Source organism: Amblyomma mixtum, chromosome 8, assembly GCF_055824585.1.
Source record: "Amblyomma mixtum isolate Tamu chromosome 8, ASM5582458v1, whole genome shotgun sequence".
NCBI lineage: Eukaryota > Metazoa > Arthropoda > Arachnida > Ixodida > Ixodidae > Amblyomma > Amblyomma mixtum.
Genome location: NC_143019.1, coordinates 71,055,301 through 71,081,314, shown reverse-complemented (window position 1 = coordinate 71,081,314; position 26,014 = coordinate 71,055,301). Strand labels below are relative to the sequence as shown.

Genomic DNA, 26,014 nt, shown 5'->3' with positions numbered 1-26,014 from the left:
CGCTCACAATAGCGGAGACTAATTATTCCGTGACAGAAAAAGAATGTTTGGCGATTATTTGGGAAATCACAAAATTTCGTCCTTACTTAAATGGGCGCTCGTTCGATGTTATTACCGATCACCATGCCCTTTGCTGGCTGTCTTCACTCAAAGATCTATCTGGCTGCCTAGCTCGTTGGGCTCTCCGTTTACAAGATTACGACATTCGCGTCATTTATCGTTCCGGTCGTAACTCCGATGCCGACGCTCTCTCGCGCTCCCCTCTGACCGCTGATCCTGACCCACCATCTATTTCCGGCATCACACCTTCTCTTGTCTTGACAACATTGATATGGCTTCTGAGCAGCGCAAGGATCCTTGGATTACTTCTCTTCTGAATTTCTTAGCCAACCGCTCAGCGCGCCTCCCTTCTAGAGCGCTCCGTCGTCAAGCTCATCACTTTGTCGTGCGTGACCAGCTGCTGTACCGTCGGAACTGCCTCCCCGATGGTCGCAAATGGCTGCTCGTGATTCCAAGGCATCTCCGCTCCGCCATTTGTGCCAGTTATCATGACGACCCGTAATGTGCTCATGCCGGTCTGCTGAAAACTTTTACCCGCCTACGCCTTCGGTATTATTGGCGGGGCATGTACCGTTTCGTCCGCCAGTACGTACGCTCTTGCCTGGAATGTCAGCGTCGCAAGAACCTACCACCGCACTCACCTGCTCCTCTGCAACCTTTACCGTGTCCCGCCCGGCCATTCGACCGTGTTGGAATTGACCTTTATGGCCCTTTTCCCATCACTGCCGCAGTGCACCGCTGTATCATCGTCGCCATTGATCATCTCAAGCGCTACGCCGAAACTGCCCCGTTGCCAGCTGCGACGGCCTCTGACGTAGCCGGTTTCATACTTCAGCACATCATTCTTCGTCACGGTGCGCCCCAGGAATTGCTCAGCGACCGGGGTCGCGTCTTCTTGTCCGGCGTCGTGGAAGCCCTCCTTCGGGAGTGTCATATCGCTCACCGCCCGACGTCTTCGCACCATCCGCAAACGAACGGCATGACCGAGCGCTTTAACCGGACCCTCGGCGACATGATGGCCAAGTACATTTCTGCCGATCACTCAGACTGGGACCGCGTTCTACCTTTCGTTACATACGCATACAACTCTGCAACGCAAGCCACTACTGGTTTTTCCCCGTATTTTCTTCTGTACGGACGCGAGCCTTCCTACATCATGGACACCGTACTTCCTTACCGCCCCGATTCGTCCGAATTTACAACCGTTTCTCAGGCCGCTGCGCATGCAGAAGAATGCCGTCAACTCGCCCGTTCTTTTACTTCACACGACCAGCACCGTCAGAAAGAAAAGCTCCCGCGCCGCTTCTCCCGGTCTGCCGCCGCCCTATCTTCCTGAATCCTTGGTTTGGCTTTGGGTGCCCTCCTCCAGCCCAGGACAGTCTACAAAACTGCTGAGCAAATACCAGGGCCCCTATCGCGTTGTGCAGCAGACATCGCCAGTTAACTATCTCGTGGAGCCCATCACGCCTTCGTCTGATCATCGCCGCCGCGGCCGTGAAATTGTGCACTTAGACCGCCTGAAGCCGTACTACGACCCAGCTATCGTCTCGTGTCCTTAGGCCGCCAGGATGGCGCCTTTTCATCCCGGGGGTATTGTAAGAAAGAGAGTTGGGGTTTGCTGCCCCAGCGGCTAGCGCCGATGAAGGAGAGGAAGAAGACAGAAGACGAAGCTGACGAAGCTCGGGTGCGCGCTTGCGAACATTTATTTCCTAATTGCTATTATTATCATGATTATTTTATTTTTCCCCACCATTATTTTCTTGTTTAACATTTTGTACACCTATCAGTTGCCGCCTGTGTCTTGGCCAATCCCCCGCAGTGGGTATGCGCCATTTTCTAGAGGACAACAACAACAACAACAGCCGGCCTGCTGAGCAGCCCTGCTGGGACAAGGACTGTGCCCGACCACACTAACTGTGCGAGTTTCCACATTACAGTACAGATGACGAAAAGACACCCGCCGAGCTTGTGGTGATCATGCAGGCAGCCATCCGCTACATCTGTGGGATGGCTCGTGATAAGTGGTGTATGTACATTTTATTTATCTCGAACCCGGCGTCACAAATACTGGAGTGCTTCGAGCACCACAGCTCTTATACCAGCACGAGACGCTGAAAATCGCCGAGCTGCATAGCAAGAAAAGAAATCACAAGACGGTCACCACCTGTAAGGCGAATTTCAGCGATTGGGTTCTCCCTAAATGTTCTAGTGAAATCCTTCGTCACATAGCAAAGGTCACGAACCCAGGGACTTCCATGTACCAGGCGCTCACGCAACGCATATGCCACGAAGGGTCGCTGGTTTAAGCTGGTTCAAGGTACAAGTGAAGGTGTTGTGGTGTTTATACGACTGTAAAGTGTGTTGGGGATGTGTGTTCTGCTAGACAACGATGACTTGCAAAAAAAAGTTGCTGCCTTTATCCAACGGTCAAGTGATAAGTGCAACGCGACAACAATGACTTGCAAAAAAGTTGCCGAAGTAATCCAAGGGTCACGATGATAAGCGTCAAGTGACAACTATGACTTGCAAAAAAAAAGTTGCTGACCTTCAAACGCAAATGTTTTTTGCATTTCTCCAATGCAGCAGAGTGCAGCTCAATAAAATTTTTAAAGATGCAGCCCCAAATGCGCAAAAGTGCGCAATGTGTATGCAAGGCGAGCGCCCAGACAAACGCTACTACTGTATGCGTCAACTGTGAGCGCACACAGCCGAATAAAAAAACAGCGCCATCGAGCGCAACATCGGTGGTTTCCCTGAAATGACTTAACACAACGCTACCGCGCGCCGACAACCAATATGCTGTGTCTAGTAGCCTCATTGCATAGTCGATCACAATTTACAGTGGTTCGTAAAAAAAATCCATCTTCCACAAGTACCGCTAGGCAAAAAAAAAAAAAAAAAAAAACATGCCGGCAAAGCAACGCGTGTTACTTCCGTGGCATTGAGACGGGAGGACTATTTAGCGGAATGCCGTTACTGACGGTGTCAGGCCAGTTTCACTCTCCGAAGAGACCTCCGCAGCCGTCGGCGGCCCGGAAACGAGCGAAAAAAAAAAAGATAAATAACGCCACTCGCTAAGCAATCAACGCGCGCGCGCGCGCGCGTGCGCTTCTGACAGCCCGGCGAAGGCGCAAGGGCGCGCGCAGAAAACTGAAAACAAACAAAACGGAAAGAAAGAAGCTCGTCTGCATCCTCACCGTTTCACGCGCAGCCTAGATCCGCACGGAGGTGTCAGTGCTGTTCGGAATATAGTAATCCGCTCGTGGGCTCAGAGATGCACACACACACACACAGAAACTGTCGCCGCCTGTAGCCGGGATAATCCTAAACTTCCGTATCCAAAGTGGTGAGCAACGTCGCGCGAGCGATCATGGGCGTCACACCAATTCTTCGGCGACTGTTTCCTCACGGCAGGAAAACACGCACGTGCGTGTAAAGCACAAGCACGAAACTGCACAGCTAACTGCAATTGCGCACAGGTAGGTAGACGCGCGCGCGCGAATCGCGAGTCCGTGTGTTCCTTTCCGTAGTGGACGAAACTATGGTGGAGAACAAATTTGTTCGCGATGGAAAGATTCATTGCATAACGCTCAACGCGCCATCTAGGGCTGAAAAAAAAAATGAAGGGGCTGCTGCATTCGTAACTATATATTAGCATATTCGCTAATAATATGTATCTATTAACTAAAGGCTACCTGCATCAGTACTACAACACGCGTAAGATGTGTAACTCTAGTAACGTTGGTGTAACTCAACTAAACAAGCGTCAGAAAATGTTATCAGAGGGTTTGGTTTCGGTTCCAGTTTCGGTAACCTTTACGGTTAACTGTACATAAGTCAAGTTACAATGCTTTTATGAGGTATGATTTATGTTCATGGTAAAGGGCCAAAAGTAACCTCGGCATCTGAAGAAGTATTTGGCAAAATGGGCAAGCACTCTTTAAAAATATTACCGTTTTCACGTCTTACCTGACCCAGTTGGCAAGGGCCATCGCGATAACTCAGTGGTTATGGTGCTCGGCTGCTGACCCGAAAGACGCGGGTTCGATCCCGGCCGCGGAGGTCGAATTTCTATGGAGGCAAAATTCTAAAGGCCCGTGTACTGTGCGATGTCAGTGCACGTTAAGGAACCCCAGGTGGCCGAAATTTCGGAGCCCTTTACTACGGCGTCTCTCATAGCGTAAGTCGCTTTGGGACGTTCCATGGTACAGCGGGAAAGCTCCAAATGAGTATCGCAGTGACAGTGTGAGAGGTCCTGATACCTGTGAGAGGTCCTCTTCAAACAGGGTAGGCGTTTGATAGCGAGAGAGTATATGTAAGTTCCAAGTTATGGACCTGCCCAGCAAACCAAAAACCTCTCAGAGACGTCAGCTAGACGTCTCTGAGAGGTTTTTGGTCGTCTCTGAGAGGTTTTTGGTCGTCTCTGAGAGGGTTTTGGTCGTCTCTGAGAGGTTTTTGGTTTGCTGGGTGGATACACATGACTGTCGACACGTTCAGAGCTGCGGAACTGTCTTGAAATTAGTACCGTCTGACCGCATGCGTTAGATTCTCACCTACTAGCCACCTATGTGCCAACACCTTGGCATTTGTTACTCCATATTTTCATCTGAAAACTTGCATAAAACATAAATGTGGTGTCAGAAAAGAAAATCTCTTTATTTGCAGCTGCACAGTGAAATAGCCTCCTAAGAATTGATTTCCTCTATTCTTTTTTCTCCTTAATCGATTAAGCTTTTTTGTTCGATATCTGAAGTTACGGAAATAAGATATTCGACCATCGGTGTCATGCTAATATTCACTCATGTCATGCTAACATTCACAGCAAATTTGCGACGGCTGGTTAACCGGCATCAGACAATGCGTCTTTTTATTTTATTTTATTCTTTCTTGAACGAAAAGAAGCGATAGCAGCACGTGTTTTATGTTATGCCGTTCAAAGGGCCTGGTCACACATCAGAGATCAAAGCTGGCTTATTGTGCGAGGAAAAATATATATATATTTCAGCAGGCGCTCCTGAGAAAGGCTGGGCATTAAAAAGTGAAAATTTTAAAAGTGTTATTTTTTGTTTATTAGCTCATTGGGTGCTGCAATAATCTGCTAGTCACAAGGGAGAGCCGCAAAGTCTAATAAATGTGATAAGTAGTTTAGTAGTGAAAGTGATGGGCGAACTGAAGTACATGTTGGAGAAAGCCACTAGATGGCGGAAAGATCGCGTTGCACTTTCATTCAACTTTCATCCATCCATCCGTCCAACTGCTAATCCAACTTCCGGTTTTGCATGGTGGGGTTTGTTTTAGTGCCGTGATTTACGGCGTCGAACTAATCGAGCATTGATTGTATTTGTGCCCCTCGTCCGTGTATAAATCTGCGGCAGAAATAATAACATGACTACGATACGGCAATTTACGTGCGACGACCTCTTCCTATTTAACAACGTGTAAGTGGATATTTCATAAGTAGATATATTCCATGTGATAGCGTTCGTTTTCTTCGCTCAAACTAATATGCATTCTGTCTTGTTTTCAGCAACTTGGATCCACTCACAGAAACCGTATCCTTCGCACTGTTCTTGCTGATGCGATGCACGTTTTGGTAGAATTCGCCTTTTAAAATATATGTGGCATTGTGGGCACGCTACGGGTATTCGGACCGGCGACTACAAGTCTGATCTCCGCGGTGAATTCGGTATCTCAAAGGGCATGCGTAGAATCATGACTGAAGCACTAAAGATTCATTACTCTAGTCTCTACTGTCCACCCAATCATGCTGAGTGATATTTTGTCCGCTGCATGCGGGTGCCTTTGCACTGCTCGAGTATATCAAATTTAAAACTCGATTACAGACTCTTCTTTAACGCGCTTGGCCGATACGATGAGTTTGCCGTATAGTTAGCTAATCCGCCTCCAGAAACTGTTAGAGAATGTTTTAAGGGCTAGCCCATTCTACGCTAGGAGACATTGGCAATCACTTTCGGTTCTGGGGTGCCTGGTTTAATTAGCTTTTTGCAGGAGCATGCTCATGCAGTCACTAATTTACAGTACTTTTATCATCTCGCAGCGCACCGCTAGCATGCTGTAGATAAATAAAATACTTAAATAATATGTGATTGACCCAGTGCTTTCAGTGTTATCAATGTTGTGTGTGCAAGTTAGACGGAGAATGCAGTGGCAATGCCAGTTCCCATTGCATTTACCTTAGCTTCTCCCCAGTATGGCTTGTCATTTTACCTCCAGTACCTGGCACACTGGCCAGAATACTTCCAGGTTGCCGAGTCGCCAAGCGGTGACATTATGGGCTACAGTAGGTGCCTGTTCTTCCTTCCTGCCTGCTGCCTTTGCAAGCTGGTGCAATTCATTGCTGCCGCGTTGACATAGACCCTCATGTTCGTTGCTCTGTGCCTTGCAGTTATGGGCAAAGCAGAGGGTGTCCAAGAGAACTGGCACGGCCACGTCACGGCCCTCACGGTCGCACCAGAGTACCGGAAGTTGGGAGTTGCTGCCATGCTGATGTCAGGACTGGAATACATCTCAGAGAAGTGAGATATTGCACAGCTCTTCCCGGAAGCATTTACCTGTGAGATATCCACTACCAGTAATGATTGTGCTAAGTATAAGGGTATGCTGATGTCATAGTGGCTGCCATGTAGGAGGCTGGGAGCATGGCAGAAAGCTGTATGCTTAGCTGAGTGTGTTATCACAACCTCTTCGGATGTTCACTGAGAAAGCTAAGCACGGACCGCCATATTATAGTGCTCACGATATCACGTGCTGCCCTTTTATGAATCTATCATGCATGCTTGTGTGATCACGTCTGTGAGTTCTGCCCATCAGCGTTGCTGTGAAGTTGTCTGTGAGGAAATGCTGCCACAAGTTACGAGTTCTCATGCTTGGTTCTTTGCATTACAAACTTATTGCTATGACCGTAACACAGTTTCACTCTCGCAGAAGCTGAGAAATGAGCCAAACTTAGGGGAACAGTTTTAAAACATTTCATGCCTGCAAATGTTCATGGCTTAGGTGCAGGTTATTGCTGAACAGTTTGCTGCAAGTCTCCAGTTAAATTTTCCTCCCTGTTGCAGAAAGCAAGCCTACTTCGTCGACCTGTTTGTCCGGGTCTCCAACAAGGTTGCCGTCGACATGTACAAGCGGCTGGGCTATAGTGTCTACCGGAGAGTCTTAGAGTACTACTTTGGCGACCCTGATGAAGATGCGTTCGGTAAGTACCGTATAGGGAGGCCACATTTTGCACAGCTCACAGTGGAATCGCAGTGCACTGGACTAACTTATTAAACTTCTTGAAAGAGCATGAAGCACTTTTAGAGACCGTGGAACACGTTCAATGATGCTTAATAAATCAGAAATAAAATGTAGACGTGGTATTTTTCTCTGGCTGTACTCCTAGCGCTAATTTCATTTGTAAGAAATGAGTTCTTGAAACCGTTCATAAATTACTAGCGGCTGACAGAGCAGCCAATAGACATTAGTCAACTACAGGAGATTTTGGGCCCTCATGGCAATAAAAATGTCAGAGCACTAGATATGCATAATGAGGCAGACGCTTTGCTCTTGCCGTGATGGAATAGTGCTTTGCTATCCTACATGTCTCTTCACTCCGACAGCAGCACAAACATATTCATAAGTGGAGCTCGCGCTCAATACTGGTGCATGGCCTATCTGAGGCTGTAGACTAGAACCTAGCATCGGCTTGTCCACTAGGAGGGTATTTTTGGACGCATAGAAATAAAAAAGTACCTGGTATTACAGTCTAGCCCGTTTATAACGAAGCCACTTATAGCGAAATAGCGGTTATAACGAAGGGATTTCAATTTCCCATTCCCATTTTTGCATTTTCAATACATTTTGGGTCCGGTTTTAACGAAGTAAATAAGAGCGCATCAGCGGATATAACGAAGAAATTTAATACCAACCGAAAAATAATCTGCCAATCAACACATTTTTGCGTCCTTTAGGCGATTTTTTCCGCGAAAATAAGAGCAAAATTCGGCTGACGGCGTCCTTTCGTGGCGTCTGCTCTCCTGCGGAGCGAAAGGTTGCTTCACTGCATCGCTTGGCACGCCGGTCTCGTGTTGCGCCGTCCTTGAACGGCGTCACGGCGTAGAGCGGTAGAGCACGCCGCGCAGGGGAAAAACATAAAAAAGAACAGAGACGATCTTTTTTTTCGATGACGTCGCAGAGAGCGGCCGTCTTGGCCAATCGCGGTTCTCTAATTCTCCCAGGTATGCCGGTATGCCGATGTTTGCCGATGTTTGCATCAGTATGCCGATGTTTGCATTTTTTTTCGTATTCCGCATATTACGAAATAGCGGATATAGCGAAGTGATTTCCGATTCCCGCCGACTTCGTTATAACCGGGCTAGACTGTATTGAATTCAACGTGCAGCAGAAAAGGTACAGTACGGTCCACTGTTAAAGGGAACATGCGATCGCATGTCCTCCGCGCTTCGCGGAGCGCTGCCGACGAGAACTTGTGGGAATTGTCGGCACAAGACGCATGCGCAGTAAGCATGAGGGCTGGTCATTCCGCGCATGCGCCTGATGCCGCCTATTCTCGCCGCATCTGGGCGGTAGGGCTTCGTGAAGCGCGGAGGGCACGTGATCGCATGTTCCCTTTAACAATGGACCGTACTGTACATGGTACATGAGCATTATGGGAATGGTGGTAGTCCTATATGATATACATTGCTTAGGGCCAGTGCTTTTGCATTTCAAAACTTTAAAGAATCTCTGGCAGTACCCTGGAAATGATGCAGGCAGTTGTAGACCGTTTAGTGTGAAGTTTATATGAAAACTCTAGGAAAGTTGAATACCTTCCACTTGCTAAACCAGCTTTGCTGATTGACTGCAAGCTGGGATAAAATTACTGCTGTGTTCTGAACTTACAAGCACTGCCACCAAGTCAGAAGCATGGGAAGCTAATTTTTCTCACGTGCTAAGTAGACATGCCAACTCCATACTGCAGACATATCACAGGTCCAGGTAGCCTCGTGTGACTCTTCGACTCTCCAAACGCACCAAGAAACTGCCCCTCCATATGTTGGTTGCAGAGTTTAGTACCACATGTAACCGTGGCGCTGCACAGTTAAACACATTGTCTTGGGCCAGTTCTTACCGGAAATCGTAAAATTTTTACACGTGACCTCTGGATGCAGTAACAATTTCTAAAGCGTGCATACACCAGAGAACACATTTAATTCCTTTTTTTTTTAGTTGATGTAGGGACTTTAGGATATAATGGGATGGGCGTACACAGAAGCAATGACCTGTTGAGTAGCGCACCCCAGTCCCAAACTAGCAAAAGCGTAAAGAGCAATTTTCTTTCTTGTTTTTTTTTTTGTTGATCATATTTCAGTTTTCATTTTACTGGCAATCGCATAAACCTTGTAAAGCATCCCTCTTACAGCTATCGCTGTAAAATGTTTAGATGTGATGCGACCATTTCGATGACACTAATTTATTTATTTATTTGTTTATTTCTGGCTAGCCTTTTTTTTTTTACTTCTGTACCATACTCTAATTTAACTACACTGTTTTGACAGCTGTCATTGCTACTTTTTGTGCCTCTTTTTTCCAGACATGCGGAAAGCACTGTCAAGAGACGTCCTCAAGAAGTCTGTGATTCCTCTAGCACACCCTGTACGTCCCGAAGATGTGGATTGAGTTAGTATTTGTGAAATAAAATAACGCTGATGGACTGTTTTTAATGAAACCAAGATGCTGTCATCATAACGTGAACCCTGCATGCATCGACTTGCCTTGGCCAAATTTTTATGCAGTCAACCCTCGATAATTCGAACTCAAAGGAAACAAAAAACACATTCTACTCCTGTGGAGATAAATTGAGGATAGCATTTTGAAAGCATTGGTTAGAAAATGCCAGGTGCTGAAATTAAGCGAGTTTTAATTAAGAAGAGTTTAATTTTATTGCTCTGGTTGACAGTTACGCACTGCAACAACTTTCCTTGGCAATGCAGCCAAACCTAGGGAGCTGAAACATGCTCGCTTTCCCTACACTGTGGAATATAGTCCCCGGCTGTAGTTACTAGTTTCGTCTAGAGCTGTATTAGTGTGGTAGTGGTCATTGTTTAAGGCATATTTCTAACATAACTGCGCATTGCAACATTGGAGAGTTGTGGCGAAAACGGTTTCTGAGGTTACAAGAAATTGTTTAGACACATCTAGTTAGAAGAGGCTTCCATAGGTGGTGCCAGTTACAGCAACAAAAAAGTGAACAACCATGCAAGAAGCAGCACTTCTAGTGGCCGTCCTGTTGCCAAACTATTGGCCGAGTGACAGAGTTGCAGATGCTCCGCCCCTCTAGCTACCTCTTCATTGCCAAGAAAAGTTGTAGCCGAGTAAAGTAGAACTCTGCTGGCAACCCGTGTAGCAACTGGCTGCATGATTTCGAGCCATGAAGAGAAACTGTAATGCTGCATTGCCCACGTGGTTTACAAGACTTGGTGCTGAATCAGTAAAGATGCGTGGATCTTGTAGTTCCACAGTCTAAGGCAGTGCATTCGTTGGCCCTCAAGCTATGATGTGTTGTTGCTTGTACAGTTGAAGCACATTCTCAGTGACCTAATGTTGCAAGAAAACAAAGTTTCAATCATGACAGTCGACCAACAAGTCTAATTTGCTGCACGTGTGAAAAAGCTAGCTAACAAATCCAAGAACACTGGCATTGAGTGTCAAGTGCTGCGTATCCTTTCAAGGGTTGTACTTGGCATGTTGCCGATGGGGCCTTCCTTATTTCCCTTGAAAAAAAAATTCTGTATGGAAACAAAAAGATTGACCCTTGTTTTCTGACAGAAAAAAAAATTCCTTTAGCTAGCATTTCAAAGCTGTTTTCTTTTAAGTATCTCTGGAGTCTTCAGTGTCTTAGAACATTGCTGAGTTTTGCATACATAGCGACTTCGACGTAGTGTTCAGCAACTTCGGTAAGTTTGCTGTGAAGCTGCTTTTGCAACACATTTCACAATGGGTCTTAATTCATTTGGGCCTTTAGAATCTAACTGTCCTTGCAATTTGAGAGGAAACCTAAATGGTTTCAAGGCTAGGGTGGCGACCTTGCATAGTTTGTGTAATAGCTGCATTAATAACCTGTCTATACATTCCATAAATACTTGGCGCCTCTATGCAGAAGCTCTGGAATTTAGCAAACTACAGCATAACTGACTGCGAGCACAACTACGCACAACCACTTCCTTCCTGAAAATGGCAGCACATTTTGGTGCTTGGTTCTAACCTGTGCTGTTCAACATGCCTACACAATATAGGATTAAAAATGGATAACAGCTGGCATATTGCATTGCATATGACAGGAACATATCGAAGTTATCAAAAAACCAGCATACCTTTGATGGGTCATGGCAGGTAGTTGGCCATTTTATGTCAAGGAATTGTTCCAGTGCTGACAAAGTTGGTTGAACACATAGTAGTGGTTTCCAGAGGCAGTTTCCTTTAGAACTCAAACCCAGCTGACACCAAAACATTCTATGGTGCACATACTTCTAGATACATTACTTCTGCAATCCATCATAAATTTGTTGCCTTAAGTTTTTCCGACCCACACCATTTGAAGTTCTTTTGTTGGGACTCCATCAGATGGAGCACTTACAATGTCAGACCCGTGGTATTGAGGTGTGTTCAGCTAGGTGCCAAGTGGCAGCACACTGTTGAAAGTGGTGTGAAACCAATGATTGTTCATTGTTTGGGAGCACTAAGCAGCAGTGATTTGGCAAGAAACAAATATAAGTAAGCTTATGCAGCACCTTGTATACCTGGCTCATAATGCACAAATGGAGTAATCCGCCGCAGTGGCTCAATGGTTACGGCACTCGGCTGTTGACCCGAAAGACGCAGGTTCGATCCCGGCCGCGGTGGCAGAATTTCTTTGGAGGAGAAATTCTAGAGGCCCGTGTACTGTGCGATGTCAGTGCGCGTTAAAGAACCCCAGGCGGTCGAAATTTCCGGAGCCCTCCACTACGGCGTCCCTCATAGCCTGAGTTGCTTCAGAACGTTAAACCCCAATAAACCAAACCAAACAAATGGAGTAGAATCTCGATGAAACGGTGAACGTTGACACAAATTTCGGGGGGATAACAATTCGTATCAATGTCACACAGCCTCGAAACACAGTAAAGTAGGGAAGTCGTGAGGATTCTGGCCTGCAGCAAAATATTTGGAGGTAGGAAAAAAGCTTCTGTGTCATGTTCAGTGCAGCTTTAAATTCATACAACCAATTCCCCCCTTTTTTTTTTCATAGCTGCTTAAAAGTTTCAGATCCTTGCAGATTAGGAATGGCTGGATGAATATGTCAGTTTATCGCATCAGGCAACAAAAGGTCAAAAGGCGCCGTTGACTCGTCAATTTGTTTTTTCCTGGCTAGAATCTATAGGATATGGGATTGGTGAAAGCTGAACCCCCCATAAATGCATATTCCTGTAGCGTGCCCCATTTTTTGTAAAATGAAACTTTGGATAATAATGTAGCTTCTCGCTACAGACAGCAAACACCAGAGGCTGCAAATTCTAAAATGAGCAATTCATACTCGAAGGCAGGAGCTACATGTATCCGACAAACAAGAAATGTTTGCGGTACGTCGAATTCCAACAACACCCTAGGCTACGACTTCATAACTGCGAATGCTGGATCTTGTCTACACAAGGCTACTCATCAAACAAGTTCTTGGGGTCACAGATATTAGCGTTCAAGTAGAAGCAAGAGCAGCAACAAGCATGTGAGTGCTGTTGCCTTTGCACATCATTGGCAACCCAGCTACTGTCCACTTTTCATTTTGCACTCTATCGTGTTTTCCTCTTGCAGCGAGTTATATAGAGGAAATGGCAGGAGGGTAATGTTAGGAGGTGGGAGGAGGGTGGGTCAGAGAACAAACTCTCCTTAACTGGCTGGGCATGTCATCAAGACAACAAATAACTGACACCCTCTTGGGGTAATAAAGTGAAATGCAAAGAAAAGGAGGTATGGCTCGTACTGGCAGAGTCTGGTGGGCAGATGAGGAAGTCTGTGGGGATGGGGTGTCAGCAGCTTTTCTCTGCAACAGCTTTTCTTGGCAATGAAGCAAAAGCTACAGAGCCAGAACGCCCAGTCTTTCAATGGAGCGGAATATACTCTCTGGTTGCAGTTAATAGTTTCCTCTTAAAACATAGTATATTAGTAACACTCATTATTTAAGACATATTTCTAACAGAACTGAACATTTTCAACGTGAGAGTCATATGGAAAATATAGTTTCTTTGATTACAAGGAATTTTTAGTTGCATCTGGTTACAAAAAGCTTCCATAGATGGCGCCAGGTACACTAGCAACAGAGCAGTGCAACCACGTGGCGAGCAACGTGTCAGCCAGCTGTCCTGCGGCTGACAGCGGAGTGACGTAGTTACAGACACTCCGCCAACTGTAGCTTTATCTTCATTGCTGAGAGAAGTTGTAGCAGAATATAGTGCAGGGCAGGGTGAACAGATCAATGGGAAAGGTATTTGTACTGAAGAGGACAATAACCTGGGTCAATGACTGATATTTTCTGCATGCCACGCAAACAGGCCTGGCAAAGCAGAAGTGATATGATAGAGTAACGTGTGTTTGTAACATCACTACTGGTGAAGCTCCCATTGCGTTGCTTGTCGGGCACGAAATGGAGTCAATTGCGGCTAAGCAGCGCCTGCCACTGAGTTGGAAGGCCCACTTATGTGTCTAACAACATGGCGTTCAAAGTGAGATGAAGTGTATTAAATGGAGGGTGGGTGTAGTGTCCATTCCGCAAATGGCAACTACAGTTTGTACAACACTTGGTGAAGACAAGGAGAGGACTCATTTTAAAATCTATATGAATACTAGTGAACGCGGCCCAAAATGGTGATCAAGTGAGTGTTAAAAAACACAGGTCTAGAAGCTTTATTGGAGTTGTCACAGCGAGAACTGTGGGGGCTTCTGACAGGAGAGAAAAAACAAAAAGTAATCTCTTCAAGAACCAAGGGGAGTCACAGATGATAGGGGACTGTTTGTGAAAGGTCCACATGTGCAAAAAAAAAATTCAAGACCTGGTTAGGACGGAACATTGCTTCATTTGGTGAATAGTGGGCAGGTCGAATGGGTAAATCCTTCTCTCGAGCTTGGTGCATCCGTCTCTTGAGCATGTAAGCGGTACTGCTTACACCAGAGATACAATAACCCGGTGATGTTAGGACACAAGAATGAGCCCTCTCCAAGCTTCCCTTCAGACAGCTGCCAACAACAGAAACTTTCCCAATGACAGTTTTCCCACTGGCAACGAATGGATGGCTTTTGAGAACAGGGGGTTTGCAAGGGCGTCCGCAGAACTTTTTCCAGGTGGGGGGTGGGGGGGGGGGGGGTGCACCCGATGTCCAGGGATGGGGGCGGCGGTAGGTTAGCACCAAAAAGGAACTAGTGCATAAATAATATCCGTAATTCCAGGGGAGGGGGGGGGAGGCAACCGCCCCCCACCCCCCTTGCCCTTACTTTGGACACCCATGGGGGTTAGTATTCTCAATCTGTCATTTCCAGCAATGGTGCAGATGTAAGCAGGCTTGTCTAGAGCAGTCAACCAGTTCTCTTTGGAACAAGGGAAGCAAAATTTTGAAACATGCCCAAATTTATCAAGCTGTCTATTGTAGACAGATTCCAACCCACACCAAAAGAGGGAGCCACTTGTCAATATAGAAGGAACAAAAAGTGAGAGAGGGCGTCACAAGACACAGCAATCTGTGTGTTCGTGAGCTGGCAAGCCAGCACTCAACATGTGTGTTCACAGGCATGTAACTAAACAGCTCAGTTACAGCTAATTTGTCTACCAATGTCTACATTTATCAAGTTAAAAATCAGCCAATTCATTTGTCAACTGCATCCATCCATCAATCAATCAACTTCAAAGGGAAACTGCATACATTTTAGAAATAAACGAGCTTAAGAAGGTCGAATGTGTGAAACTAGCAGGTAAAGCGTGCGAAGTCTTGCTGAGCTAGAACTAGAAATAGTGAAGTAATCGCTGATTAAAATCCCGATGCCCTTCAAGCTTCTCCGCAGCGCACAACGCCTAGTGGGGGGAGCTTGATGACGTCATCGAAGGTATCGGTACATTTCCAACGCACAAACGCCTGCTTTGAAGGAAAAAACCAACGCCACCAAAGGCAAATCCTGCCAAGATCTGTTTGGCAGCTTCCAACGAGTCAGGGCAGGATGTGGCTGACGACAGCGGTAATTTTAAATCATACCTTCCGTGATGTCACACTGAATTCCCCCGCATTCCTCTGGTGCTTCGAGGAGAAGCGCACTATTCAATCGACGATTACGTCACTATTTTAAATGCTGGTGCAAAAACACTTGGCATGCTTTACCTACAGGCTACATAGATTTGGAACCTTGAATATCGCGAAATTCTCAAAAAAGTGGTGCAGTTGCCCTTTAATCCACTGACAGTGCTTGCACTTGAGAGTACATCCCATCAAATGGAAAAATAGCTGACATGCTTCAAATACGCACGCACCCAATCTATATTAGGTCTTAAAACTGCACCTCTAAGGCTGCACTTTAGCCCTTGATAGAAGTGCCATTGCAGAAGCATTCATAATACATAGAAGAGCTGTTCTGAAACAAAATTATTTTGAACTGTTCTGCCTTATACGGGCAACAATATACTCAACTGCAACATAACATGAAACCGAGGGCGACAGAAGATGTTCACACCCAAAGGTTGAGGTGGTTGTGAGCTACAGATAAGACAAGGCTGGTATGGCCCAGTGTTATTCTGCTCGCAATAGTTCTGGCAAACTAATGATTAAATATCTATCAATCAAAGACGAGAGTTAATGGTACAGTTCTGTTCACAAGCCCAGAGCCCTGAGGTTCCAAAATATGCTGAAAGCAATATGTTCATAAGTGATCGTTCAACAATACAGTTCCAGTGGCTCAAGAAGCCTAAAACAGAGTAGAAAGAAAGACGTGGTAGCACTATGTCGGGCTTAATGTTCTGAAACGACACACGGGCTATGGGGGACACCGTAGCGGACGCCTACAGATTAATTTACACCACTAGGGGTTCTTTATTGAGCCCCGACATCACAGAGCACACGAGCATCTTTGCATTTAGACTCCATCGAAATTCAGTCACCATTGCCGCGATCTGATTTATTTATTTATTATTTATTTATTATTCCTCAAAGGTCCCTTTCGGGACATTACATGAGGGGTGGGGATAACGCGGCAAAAAAATATTATACATTAATAAGAAAATGGACAAAAAATTACGTTGATGAATAGGCTTCCTCGATAGCGGTCTTGGAACAGTTGATGATTCATGATGGTGGCCACTTCAGCAGAGAGGTCATTCCAGTCACGGGCAGTCTTTAAGAAAAATGATTGCTGGAATGTGGTGGTATGTGCACATTCAGGGTAAACAGCGTTCGGGTGGTTATGGCGGGAAATGCGATGCACACGTGGAATTAATTGGTTGGCTTCGGGAATGTTGTGGAAGAACTTGTGAAATAAGCAGAGACGTGCTGCGTTCCGACGGGTGACTAGTGTAGGCAATTGCAGTCGTGATTTCAGACCTGAGATGCTGGTTTTATAGGAGTAGTCAGATGAGATTAACCTCGTGGCACAGTTCTGAGCTGACTCAATGGTATTAATTAGGTTAGTCTGATGGGGATCCCAGACAGAATTAGCATATTCAAGTTTAGGTCTGACGAAAGTCTTGTAAGCGAGCGACCCGTGACTTCGTGACTTCCGTGATCCCGTGACTTCGGGGTCCGTAATTGAGCACCAAAGCAACTTGAGCTACTGATGCAGGTAGGAAGAAAGACAATATCCCGGTTGTATTTACATAACTTTATGTAGGCACTGTGATGGGATGCTATGTACAGATGATGCAAATGTGGCCGACTGCCAAAGAAATGACGTGCGCGCTGTGCATAAACCGCGTGCAGTGTCGGCTGTGGATCAGGAGCAAGCAGCTGGAGCGGCAGTCCGTGCTGTCACACTTCCTCTCCTCCCCCGTGGTCCAGACCACCATCGTCCTCGGTGTCCTGCTGCCCTTCACCCTCTTCGTGCTGCTGCTGCTGCTTTTTCCACTTCTTGGCAATCTCCAGTAGCTTGAGGTGCGGCCGGGCCGTCTCGTCCGTCGGGAAGATGTAGTCAAAGTACTCTTCCCAGCCGGCCTCCACCTGCGGAAGACACAACGACGACAACGTTGAAGAAGAACAAAGAGAGGCAGAGAGAACCATGCGAAACATTAAGGGGGGACATGGGTCTTAGAGCATGTTTTTTTTATTTACAGACCAAATGCAATGAAACTGCACATACTTACTCAGTTTTTTCTGCTGATTTCAAATATGCAATTTGTGTATTTCTAGGCCAATTAGTTCCTGAGATATTAATATACATCATGCCTATGTCTGCTCAAACAATAGAAAAAAAATGGGCCACCAGAAATTTAATTTTAATATGTGGGTAGATAGTACAATGTGAGAGGAATGCAACGCTGGAAGTAGTTTTCAGTTTTTTGTCCGTGTGGACAAATGGGCTTAATAGTTAGTTTTCAAGGGAGTTAACCAGACATACAGTGCCAGAAAACACATGGCACACATGGAACTAACTATTAAGCCCATTTGTCCACACGGACAAAAACTGATAACTGCTTCCAGCGTTGCATTCCTCACACATTGCAGTATCTACCCACATATTAAAATTAAATTTCTGGTGGCCCATTTTTTTTCTATTGTTTGAGCAGACAATGGCATGATATTAATATCTCAGGAACTAATTGGCCTAGAAATACAAAAATTGCATAATTTAAATCAGCAGAAAAATCTGAATAAATCTGTGCAGTTTCATTGCATTTGGTCCGTAAATAAAAAAAAATGCTCTAAGACCCATGTCCCCACTTAAAAGAGACTGTGTATGTGCCCTGTATGGGCCACACACAGGGACTAACCTCTCAAGAGCTTTGCAAAACAGCCCGCAGAGTTAGTTTTTTTTTTTTTCAACATAAAAAAAAATAAATCCAGAAATCTGCCTTCCAGTTTGTCGTGAAACACAAAGCACAAACTTGAGCATCTAACAGCTCGATAATCCTAGAGGCTGCATTTGTGACAGTGCTCTTTTCTGGTCTGCGACGCGAACGGGTGCGAGCAACACGGAACGAAACACTTAAACTACTACAATTATTTTTACCTGCAAAACTGTTTGACACATTATGAACAAAAAGCAAACAGCATGCTTTCCTCCACTCATACTAGTTGGGCAGTAATGTAAGGGCGAGCTAACAGTGTTCCTTTTTCAGGACACTTCAGCCTGTACAAATTCTGCGCTGATTCGTGGACCAGGCCAAGGAAATGCTGCCAAAGCAAGCACGCCTATTCACACTGGCTACGTCCGCACCCAAAAAGTAGTTTGCCATCAGTGAAAATTTTAATGAAAGGGTTCGGTAAACGCCTGACTGCCTTTTCCATGATTTCCAGTGCCTAACATGTCATTTTATAATTGCTCCATGTTTTCGTCCGAGTCCTCCCCGAGGCTTCAAAAAGCATGGGTTACATGTGGCATGTAGTGATAATATTCGGGGTGCGCTATTCGTGTAGCTTCCACGACATGCGTGCTACGAGTGAAAAGCAGTACAGTCGCACATATGCATGAAAGAAGCTTGGGTCGCAGAATTCAAGCAGTCCCCACTCAGATGTGGGATCTCGGACAAGCCAGACCTTTCCAAGATTACAACTAGCAGCTTTCCAGGATGCAATACAGACATCCTTGGCTCACTTTTTTGCAAAAATACAATACGTGCTAAGCGGTGAAGGCATCAGTAACCTAAAAATTAAATGTAATGTGGCCAGATGCTGCATATACTCGTGTAAGAGCCACACTTTTTTCCTGCAGTTTCAACTTGGTGAGGCCCTTAACACAGGACCAGCATTTTTCCACAAAATTTTTCCGACTACAGTGCAACCCCAAGAGTGTTTCTTTTTAACTGTTGTGACATGCATTTGTATGATGAATGAGCTTAGTCCCGGCGATTGCTTCGCATACATAATGCACTGAAAGTATGTATGATAGGATGCATGCCCAACGACGGGCGCAAATGAACCACATAAAGTAAAAACAGGATGCTTGATCACTTTACAGGCAAACGTCACATGATTATAACTTGTGATCAAGTTCCTCCGAAGATGTATGCCTAACGACGGGCACAAATTAACCACATAAAGTAGAAGTGGTTGCTAGGCCACTTTACTGGTAAACGTCACATGATTATAAGTAATAATCAAGATCCTCTGAAGACCTGGTGCTCGACTAACAGTAATAATGCCTTGGCCGACGGTTCAGAGTAGTGTGCCACATGTGTGACCCATGGCAGTCAGTGCGAGGCGGCATTCACATAGCCCGCTTTTCCATGCACTTTACTGAGGAAATCAATTTTAATGTGAGGTTATAGTGTGATGGTAAACTGGTAACGAGGTTAGACCTTTTATACAAAACCGCAACTAGATTCAAAGCACTTTTGCTGTGGCTTTGATGCGAAGCACGCTAGGCCTAGTGAAACAGGGTTAACAGTGTGCTACTACGGTACGTTTTGCCCGACCTACGTTGTCATGCCGCCACAAGGAAACATATTGATAGCGTGGGTGATACCGATTCTAGTGTTTTACGCAATATAATGTGTTGTCCTTCCTGGTGCAAACACCGCACACACAAGACGAGTAAACAGCACTGAGGCACCGGAAGTTCATAGTTCCAGGCTGGGTCCGGCAGACAGGACGGCACGTGCGTGGTCGTACAGAGCACCGCAGACAGTTATCGTCTATCAGCTGCCAGTGTAATGTGCCACGTGAGCGAAACAGTGCATACATGGAGCAGTTTTTTCGTTTTCTTTTGTTGTTGTTTTTTTTTCAAATTAAGAGCTACAAGGAAGGGGGCGTGGCAAGTATACACGGGAATTCAAATCTGAGAGCACCTTAGCTGACTCTGCCAAGAAACATGAAAACCATACATTACAAGGGATGTGAGCAAAATGTACACAAAAGAGCAGTGCCACTATGTGTTACAAATGATGTGAAACACGCAACAACTGGTACATTTTTTTCAACGGCAGATGGCACGCCCTGTTCAGCACCATGAAATCCTATGATTGGGTGAGGCACTGCCCTACACTGCCCTATTTCAATTGAATCTACATAGAGCAAACAAACAACACCACCAGACTTTGCGCTAGACGAAGCCCAGCTCATGGCAACCACCATTTTTAAGCAAAATGCGAGTCTTAACCCTTTGAAGGTTTTTGCCGTATATGTACGGCGGCGGTTTTCTGTCCCGCAAGGTCTCTGCCGTACGGGTACGGTTTCGATCTTCCGTTTGAAATTTTGCGCCAAAAGAACAATGCGTGCTCACTGGGGGGTGCTGCCACCTCTTAGGACTTACAAGAAGTGTTTGAATTTTGTGCTGCCTTCTTAAGGAGATAAGCAGAACTTATGTCTAGCTTTAGCGCGGCGGCACAGACTGCGGCAACACCCCTTTTGTAGTTTTGGTTTCGCCGCGTGATCGCAACGGAGTCGCGCGAAATTTGAGTTTTCTTTTTGTCCGCACTATCTTGCAGGGGCTGCCGAAGTTGATTTCTATCTTTATTGGTGCTGCTCTTAGCTTGCTTATCACCGTTGCTCGCGAGGTATTCTCGCCCTCTGCTGCAAAGCGCCTACGCGGTTTCGATTCCGCCGCGGGATCGCAACGGAGTCGCGCGAAACGTGTTTTCTCTTTGTGGGCACTCTCTTGCAGAGGCAGCGGAAGTTGATTTCTATCTTTATTGGTGCTGCTCTTAGCTTGTTTATATCCCCGTTGCTATTCTATTCTATTGAACATTTTCCAGTTGTGAGAGATGCTGTCACCAAAGTACTGTTCCTAATTTTTTTTTACTATTTATTCTCGATTATATACATTTTGTAGATTCAAGATCCGCAATAAAGTAATTTGACCACCTGGGAAAGTTTTCTTCAAAATAATTCGACCCTCAAAAGGTTAACGACTCTTCAATTTCATCAGCAAAAGCTGCTAGACTTATCTCCACAGAGCAGTTGGTATGTCTGTAATACTTCCACGTTTATAAATGCTGTCATAAACGCCATTCTAGATGATGCAACTAGTGCCACAGTTTTAAACGGGCAAGAGAGTGCGGACATAGTCGAACAAACTTCTGCTGTAACCAGTATTTAGTTAATGACAGAGTAAACAATGACAACCAAAGCAGTTTTGGCTAATTGGTGACGCATCTAAAGTGATTCACTTCATTTCAAGAAACTTTTCAAGCACACACATAGCTGCTTTCACTACAGTGGAATCTCATTAACTTGGAACTCGATTAATTCAAACTTCGGGCTTCTCCAAACTGACACTTTAATCCCATCAAAAACGAGTTCATTAAAAGGGCGTACCTTAATTTGAACTCTGCACAATTCAATCCAAGTTCTGAGTCCCCTTCAAGCGTTAATTAATGAGAGACAACTGCATAGCTGTAGCTTTACGGTAGCCTCGCAGTGTTAAGACTACAACTGCCTGACACTCGAGTAGCATTTAAATATTAAGGGGGGACACTGGTCTTGGAAAAAAAATTTTTATTAATGAAGTCACAGTTACGAAATATTCAGGCAATGTGTATTTTTGTGTGCTGATTCTAAACATGTCATTTAATTTCATGTAAAACAATTTCTTGAGCACTTATGCACTTTTTATGCTAGTATTTTGCGGAGAGTTTTGAAGAAAATTTGCTGCGGAAAACTGGCTGAAATGTATGCCATTGGGTTCTCTAAGGGTGAAATTGTCTTCCTGTCATTTCTGAAGTTGTCGCTTCAGAAATGAGAAGGAAAGTGTGTATTCCTGTTTCTGAAGTGGCAGCTTCGGTACCCTATTGCTCAGGTTCTATGATAGCCAGGATGATAATTTTACCCTTATTGCATTCCTTGGTGTCAAGAGAACCCAATGGCATGCATTTCAGCGAGTTTCCTGCAGCAAATTTTCTTCAAAACTCTCCGCAAGATACTTGCATAAAAATTGCACAAGTGCTCAAGGCATTGTTTTACATGACATTAAATGACATATCTAGAATCAGCACACAAAAATACATGTGCCCTGAAAATTTCATAACTATGACTAAATTAATAAAATTTTCTTTTCAAGACCAGTGTCCCCCCTTAACCTAAAGCCTTGTTTCTTCGAAAGAATTTTACACTGCAACCCAAACAAACATTATTACCACTACTATACAGTAAAATGAGCACGTGAAGACAGGGTACTTGGGCAGCACCTCTTATTCCTGAGGCTCGGTCCCACCTCTGTCTATCAAGAACGCATCCTACACCACCAGTGTTGCCCAGACAAGTGTCGCAGGATTCGAACAGGCGCTTACCCCGTCTTCGCCGACGATCTTCCTCCGCTTCTTGACCTTCTTGGGCATCTGCCTGGCGACCGCCCCTTGACTCTGCTCGTCCCCATGGCTCGCCTGCAGGCAGAGATCAGTCGTCAACTTCTTAAAGGGGCACACTGGTCTTAGACCTATTTTCCTTATTTCTAGTCCAATCCTAATGAAACTGGACCACCTTGCTCAGTTTTTTTATACTGATTTCAACAGTAAAATTACTTTTATCATAAATCAGTCAGTTCCCAAGATAATTATTTTTAATTAGTCATTCATTAGTACCTCGGTGCAAAAAAAAATTGCTCAATAAAAAATCATTTTTAATCTATGGCTACATAGTATAGTGAGTAAAGAGTGCAATAATCAAAACCATTTTTCCATTTTACCCTCAATAGTAATTTTACAGCACTTGGAATATCAGTGTTCAAGGTGTGAATGTATTGCATCGATAAACTTTGCGTCATTATAAATTTTTCAAGTGCGATTGAACATTCGACCATTGCAGACACTGTGCCTTTAGCTTCCCTTAGCAAACAATATGACATCTCTATCTGTCCTAGATGTTGAGATATCGCCACAATTTTCGTGCCATTAAATTATCTGCTCCTGCATAAATTCAGCTCACACGATGATCTGAGTTTAATATTATGGTCAAAGTGCTGATTTCTTGAAGGAAAAAACTGGTACAGTTGGAAAATAGTAGCTGTAGATTCCGAAAATGTCATTTTTTGAAAATCGAATTTTTGGTCATTTTTTGGTCTCAAAGACCAGTGTCCCCCCTTAAAGGGGCTCTGAAAGAGGCTCTAATATAAAAGTTGCGATATGCCTGGGATGAGGGATACCCTCCAGCAGGAATTCTTTTAAAGGTGCACTGAAGAGGAATTTGAACTTGTCTTTTTGCCGCGGGAACTCGATCTACACGTTCCTAGCATTCTTAGAAACTGCGACTTATTGCCCTCTGTGGCCGATTTCCTCAATTAAATCGAATTAACGTCCGGCTCCCGCCTTTTTTTTTTAATTCTCCCTCGTACGGTGGGCGGAGTCGACCAACGCGTGGAGCGCCTTTCACCCAGTCCCGTGGTGGCTTGCCGCTCTGCCACCGGCGGAGTAATACGTAGTAGTTTGTAGAAGCAAATAGTATGCGCGTATTTTTATTTCTGAAGGCTTATTTTGCGGCTATATTATCTGCGAATGAAACTATTTATTCACGGAAACCTAAAAAACAAAATAAAGCGAAAGCAAAGCCTCCACGGAACTGGCTGAAGGGCACTCCACGCGTTGGTCGACTCCGCCCACCGTACGAGGCAGAATTAAAAAAAAAAGGTGGGAGCCGGACGTTAATTCGTTTTAATTGGGGAAATCGGCCACACAGGGCAATAAGTCACTGTTTCTAAGAATGCTCGGAACGTGTAGATCGAGTTCCCACGGCAAAAAGACAAGTTCAGAATCCTCTTCAGTGCACCTTTAATGTTCTTTGTAGAAGCCGAGTTATTTGTCGGCAAAAATTTGAATTTCAGCGTCTCCGCGCCTTTCCCTCTCCTTTCGTCGCTTTTCGCACACTGGGACTCTTCCGCCAGCTCCACCTCCACAGGCGGAGCATCTTGACCCGCCGGAGTTAGGCGGATTATTGGCCACGGCCACGGTAGCTGCCTGACATCTGAGAGAATCTGACAAATGTATATTGCCGCGCATAAGTCGGCGTTTTTTTTTTTTTTAAATGTCCTTCTAAAGTTGGGGGCTCAACTTATAATTGGAGTTGACGTATATGCGGAGTCTTAAAGTCGGCCTATATGTGGGGTCAAAAGTAATTTCGACCGAGTCACGGATAATAATCACGCCCCGTGCGCTCGTAATTCCATAACAGTTGTCAGACACGGTGTGAAAGTGGATCTGCTTAAAAAAACTTGAATTCAATCGAGATATGCACCAAAGGTTTATTTTAATACGATAGCAACTTGTTATCGACAAACCGTGGGCGTTCCACGAAAAAAACGGCCAAAGCCGGGCGGGCTGGCAATGTTTGATAGAAATGGGACAGCTACAAATCCAAACCAGTCCAATCCAAAACTAGACCACACGTGACCAGTCACATGAGCCAAGAAGCATTTTCGCGTGTTGTTGTGTCCCTTTTGCCATTTCTGCACGTCGCACCACCTACGTGACAGCTAACAGCGGTGCATGTGGTTTGTGTCACTGCCCGACGAACGCCTTGCAAGATGCCACCACAATCTCGGCAACAGTACAGTGCGGCAACAGTACAGAGTCGACCTAAATTAGGAGTCTAACTTTTCTTTTTTTTGCCCAAAGGGGGTTGCGAGTTGGGGGGTCAACTTATAATCGGCAATATATGGTAATAGCCATCTCAGAACTGGCATATGCAGGAGCACATGACAGAGGAGGTGTAAGGGATCGTTAGTGTATGCGGGGTCATCGGAACGCGGCTGGGGGCGCTCAAAGCGAAGCGTCTCCTTTCTCGGAACGCGGCCGCTCGCGAACGCGCCGGGAAGTACGGGTGTCCCCCGCCCCACGGCACGAATGTATATTTGTGTTTGTTTTTATTTTATTTTGTGGTAGAGAGGGTCATCTACCTTGTAGAAGCCGGAGGGCTGGACATGCCCTTGAAGAGCCAATCATGTTAAGAGTGCAACATGATTGGAAGTTACCGAATGTGGGCCGGGCCTTTAGGGCTTTAAAACCGGGCCCCGGAGCTGGAAGCGGGGTTCTGGGCTAAGGTGAGATGCTATGCATCTTCGGCTATGCCGAGTAGGGGCCTCCTCTAGTGTTAGCCAGTTCCACCTTTTTGTTGTTGTGCATCTCTTTGCCGTCTCGAGTGCCTAAACTTGTATCTATTGTAAATTTCTGTACATAAACTTCAAGTATTCGCCTTACCCCTGCATCTCAACTGATCACAAGACCGTCTCTGACGGGACACCCCTGGTGCGAAGAAATAAGCTTCAGTCTTCGAGTGAACAAACCGTCTCTGGCGGGGCACCTCTGGTGCAAGGAAGATAGGGAACCTCTGAAATTTACTGGAGGGCGTGAGCATGAAAAATTCACTGGGAAGGGCTCGGCACCAACTTTTGTGTGTGATTGTGGGTTCTCTGCTGCGTGTAGAGGTGTCTTATTTGCCTCACGTGTTCATGGCAACACAATGCAGTGATTGACCAAGTTGACGTGCTCTCCTTTAATGCACAGCGTCACACGCAGCACTATGAACACTCTATGAGTCCAATCTCAAACTCATCAGATCAAGATTCTCTCTGGTTTGGCAGGATGTTGATGAGAATGAATGATCACAAAAGTATCACTTAGTTTATGACCGATTCTTTTCCCAGAGCACCGTATGTCAATGCCCACAGACCAAGGTCTACTACACGCAGTTCTGTTCAAATTTTGGCCAAGTATAGCAGCGGTGTAACTGACAGGTATTATTTGACTTCTCCCAGTGCTCCTTTTTACCTTCCTTGCTTTACGCAATGGTGACACAACTAGTGCTATATTGAC

The 26,014-nt window shown here is 45.3% G+C and overlaps 3 protein-coding genes across 6 annotated transcripts in view; 1 reads left to right on the top strand and 2 right to left on the bottom strand.

The window, feature by feature from the left end:
* Window positions 1-3,593, bottom strand: part of LOC149332913 (uncharacterized) — a 333,095-nt gene extending 329,502 nt beyond the window's left edge. For all 3 annotated transcript variants that reach the window (XM_089558485.1, XM_089558487.1, XM_089558489.1), the window contains exon 1: window positions 3,258-3,593. The gene's annotated coding sequence lies outside the window, so the exon portion shown is untranslated. The remainder of the gene's footprint in view (window positions 1-3,257) is intronic.
* Window positions 3,594-5,312: 1,719 nt separating this feature from the next.
* Window positions 5,313-9,787, top strand: Naa20A (N-alpha-acetyltransferase 20 A). Of its 2 annotated transcripts, none has more exons than XM_089555917.1 (6): window positions 5,313-5,498; window positions 5,588-5,612; window positions 6,325-6,361; window positions 6,467-6,596; window positions 7,140-7,276; window positions 9,653-9,787. In XM_089555917.1, exons 1-6 carry the CDS (start codon window positions 5,446-5,448, stop codon window positions 9,736-9,738), a joined length of 468 nt encoding a protein of 155 aa, XP_089412043.1. In that variant the 5' UTR covers window positions 5,313-5,445; the 3' UTR covers window positions 9,739-9,787. The 2 variants fall into 2 exon arrangements, with proteins under 2 accessions (XP_089412043.1, XP_089412042.1); XM_089555916.1 differs by having other exon boundaries at window positions 6,271-6,361.
* A 7,139-nt stretch (window positions 9,788-16,926) lies between these two features.
* Window positions 16,927-26,014, bottom strand: part of crn (pre-mRNA splicing factor crn) — a 36,748-nt gene continuing 27,660 nt past the window's right edge. The window contains exons 13-14 of the mRNA XM_089558460.1: window positions 22,502-22,594; window positions 16,927-17,276 (exon numbers count right to left, since the gene is read on the bottom strand). Of these exons, the coding sequence (XP_089414586.1) occupies window positions 17,088-17,276; window positions 22,502-22,594 (282 nt within the window). The 3' untranslated portion in view covers window positions 16,927-17,087. The remainder of the gene's footprint in view (window positions 17,277-22,501; window positions 22,595-26,014) is intronic.

Excerpts from the sequence above, each read along its gene's own strand:
- Naa20A (XM_089555916.1), top strand. The coding sequence starts at position 5,446 with ATGACTACGATACGGCAATTTACGTGCGACGACCTCTTCCTATTTAAC. Across the intron at positions 5,613-6,270 it reads TGGATCCACTCACAGAAACC|TATGGCTTGTCATTTTACCT; the intron begins GTATCCTTCGCA and ends GCTTCTCCCCAG. Across the intron at positions 6,362-6,466 it reads CGGTGACATTATGGGCTACA|TTATGGGCAAAGCAGAGGGT; the intron begins GTAGGTGCCTGT and ends TGTGCCTTGCAG.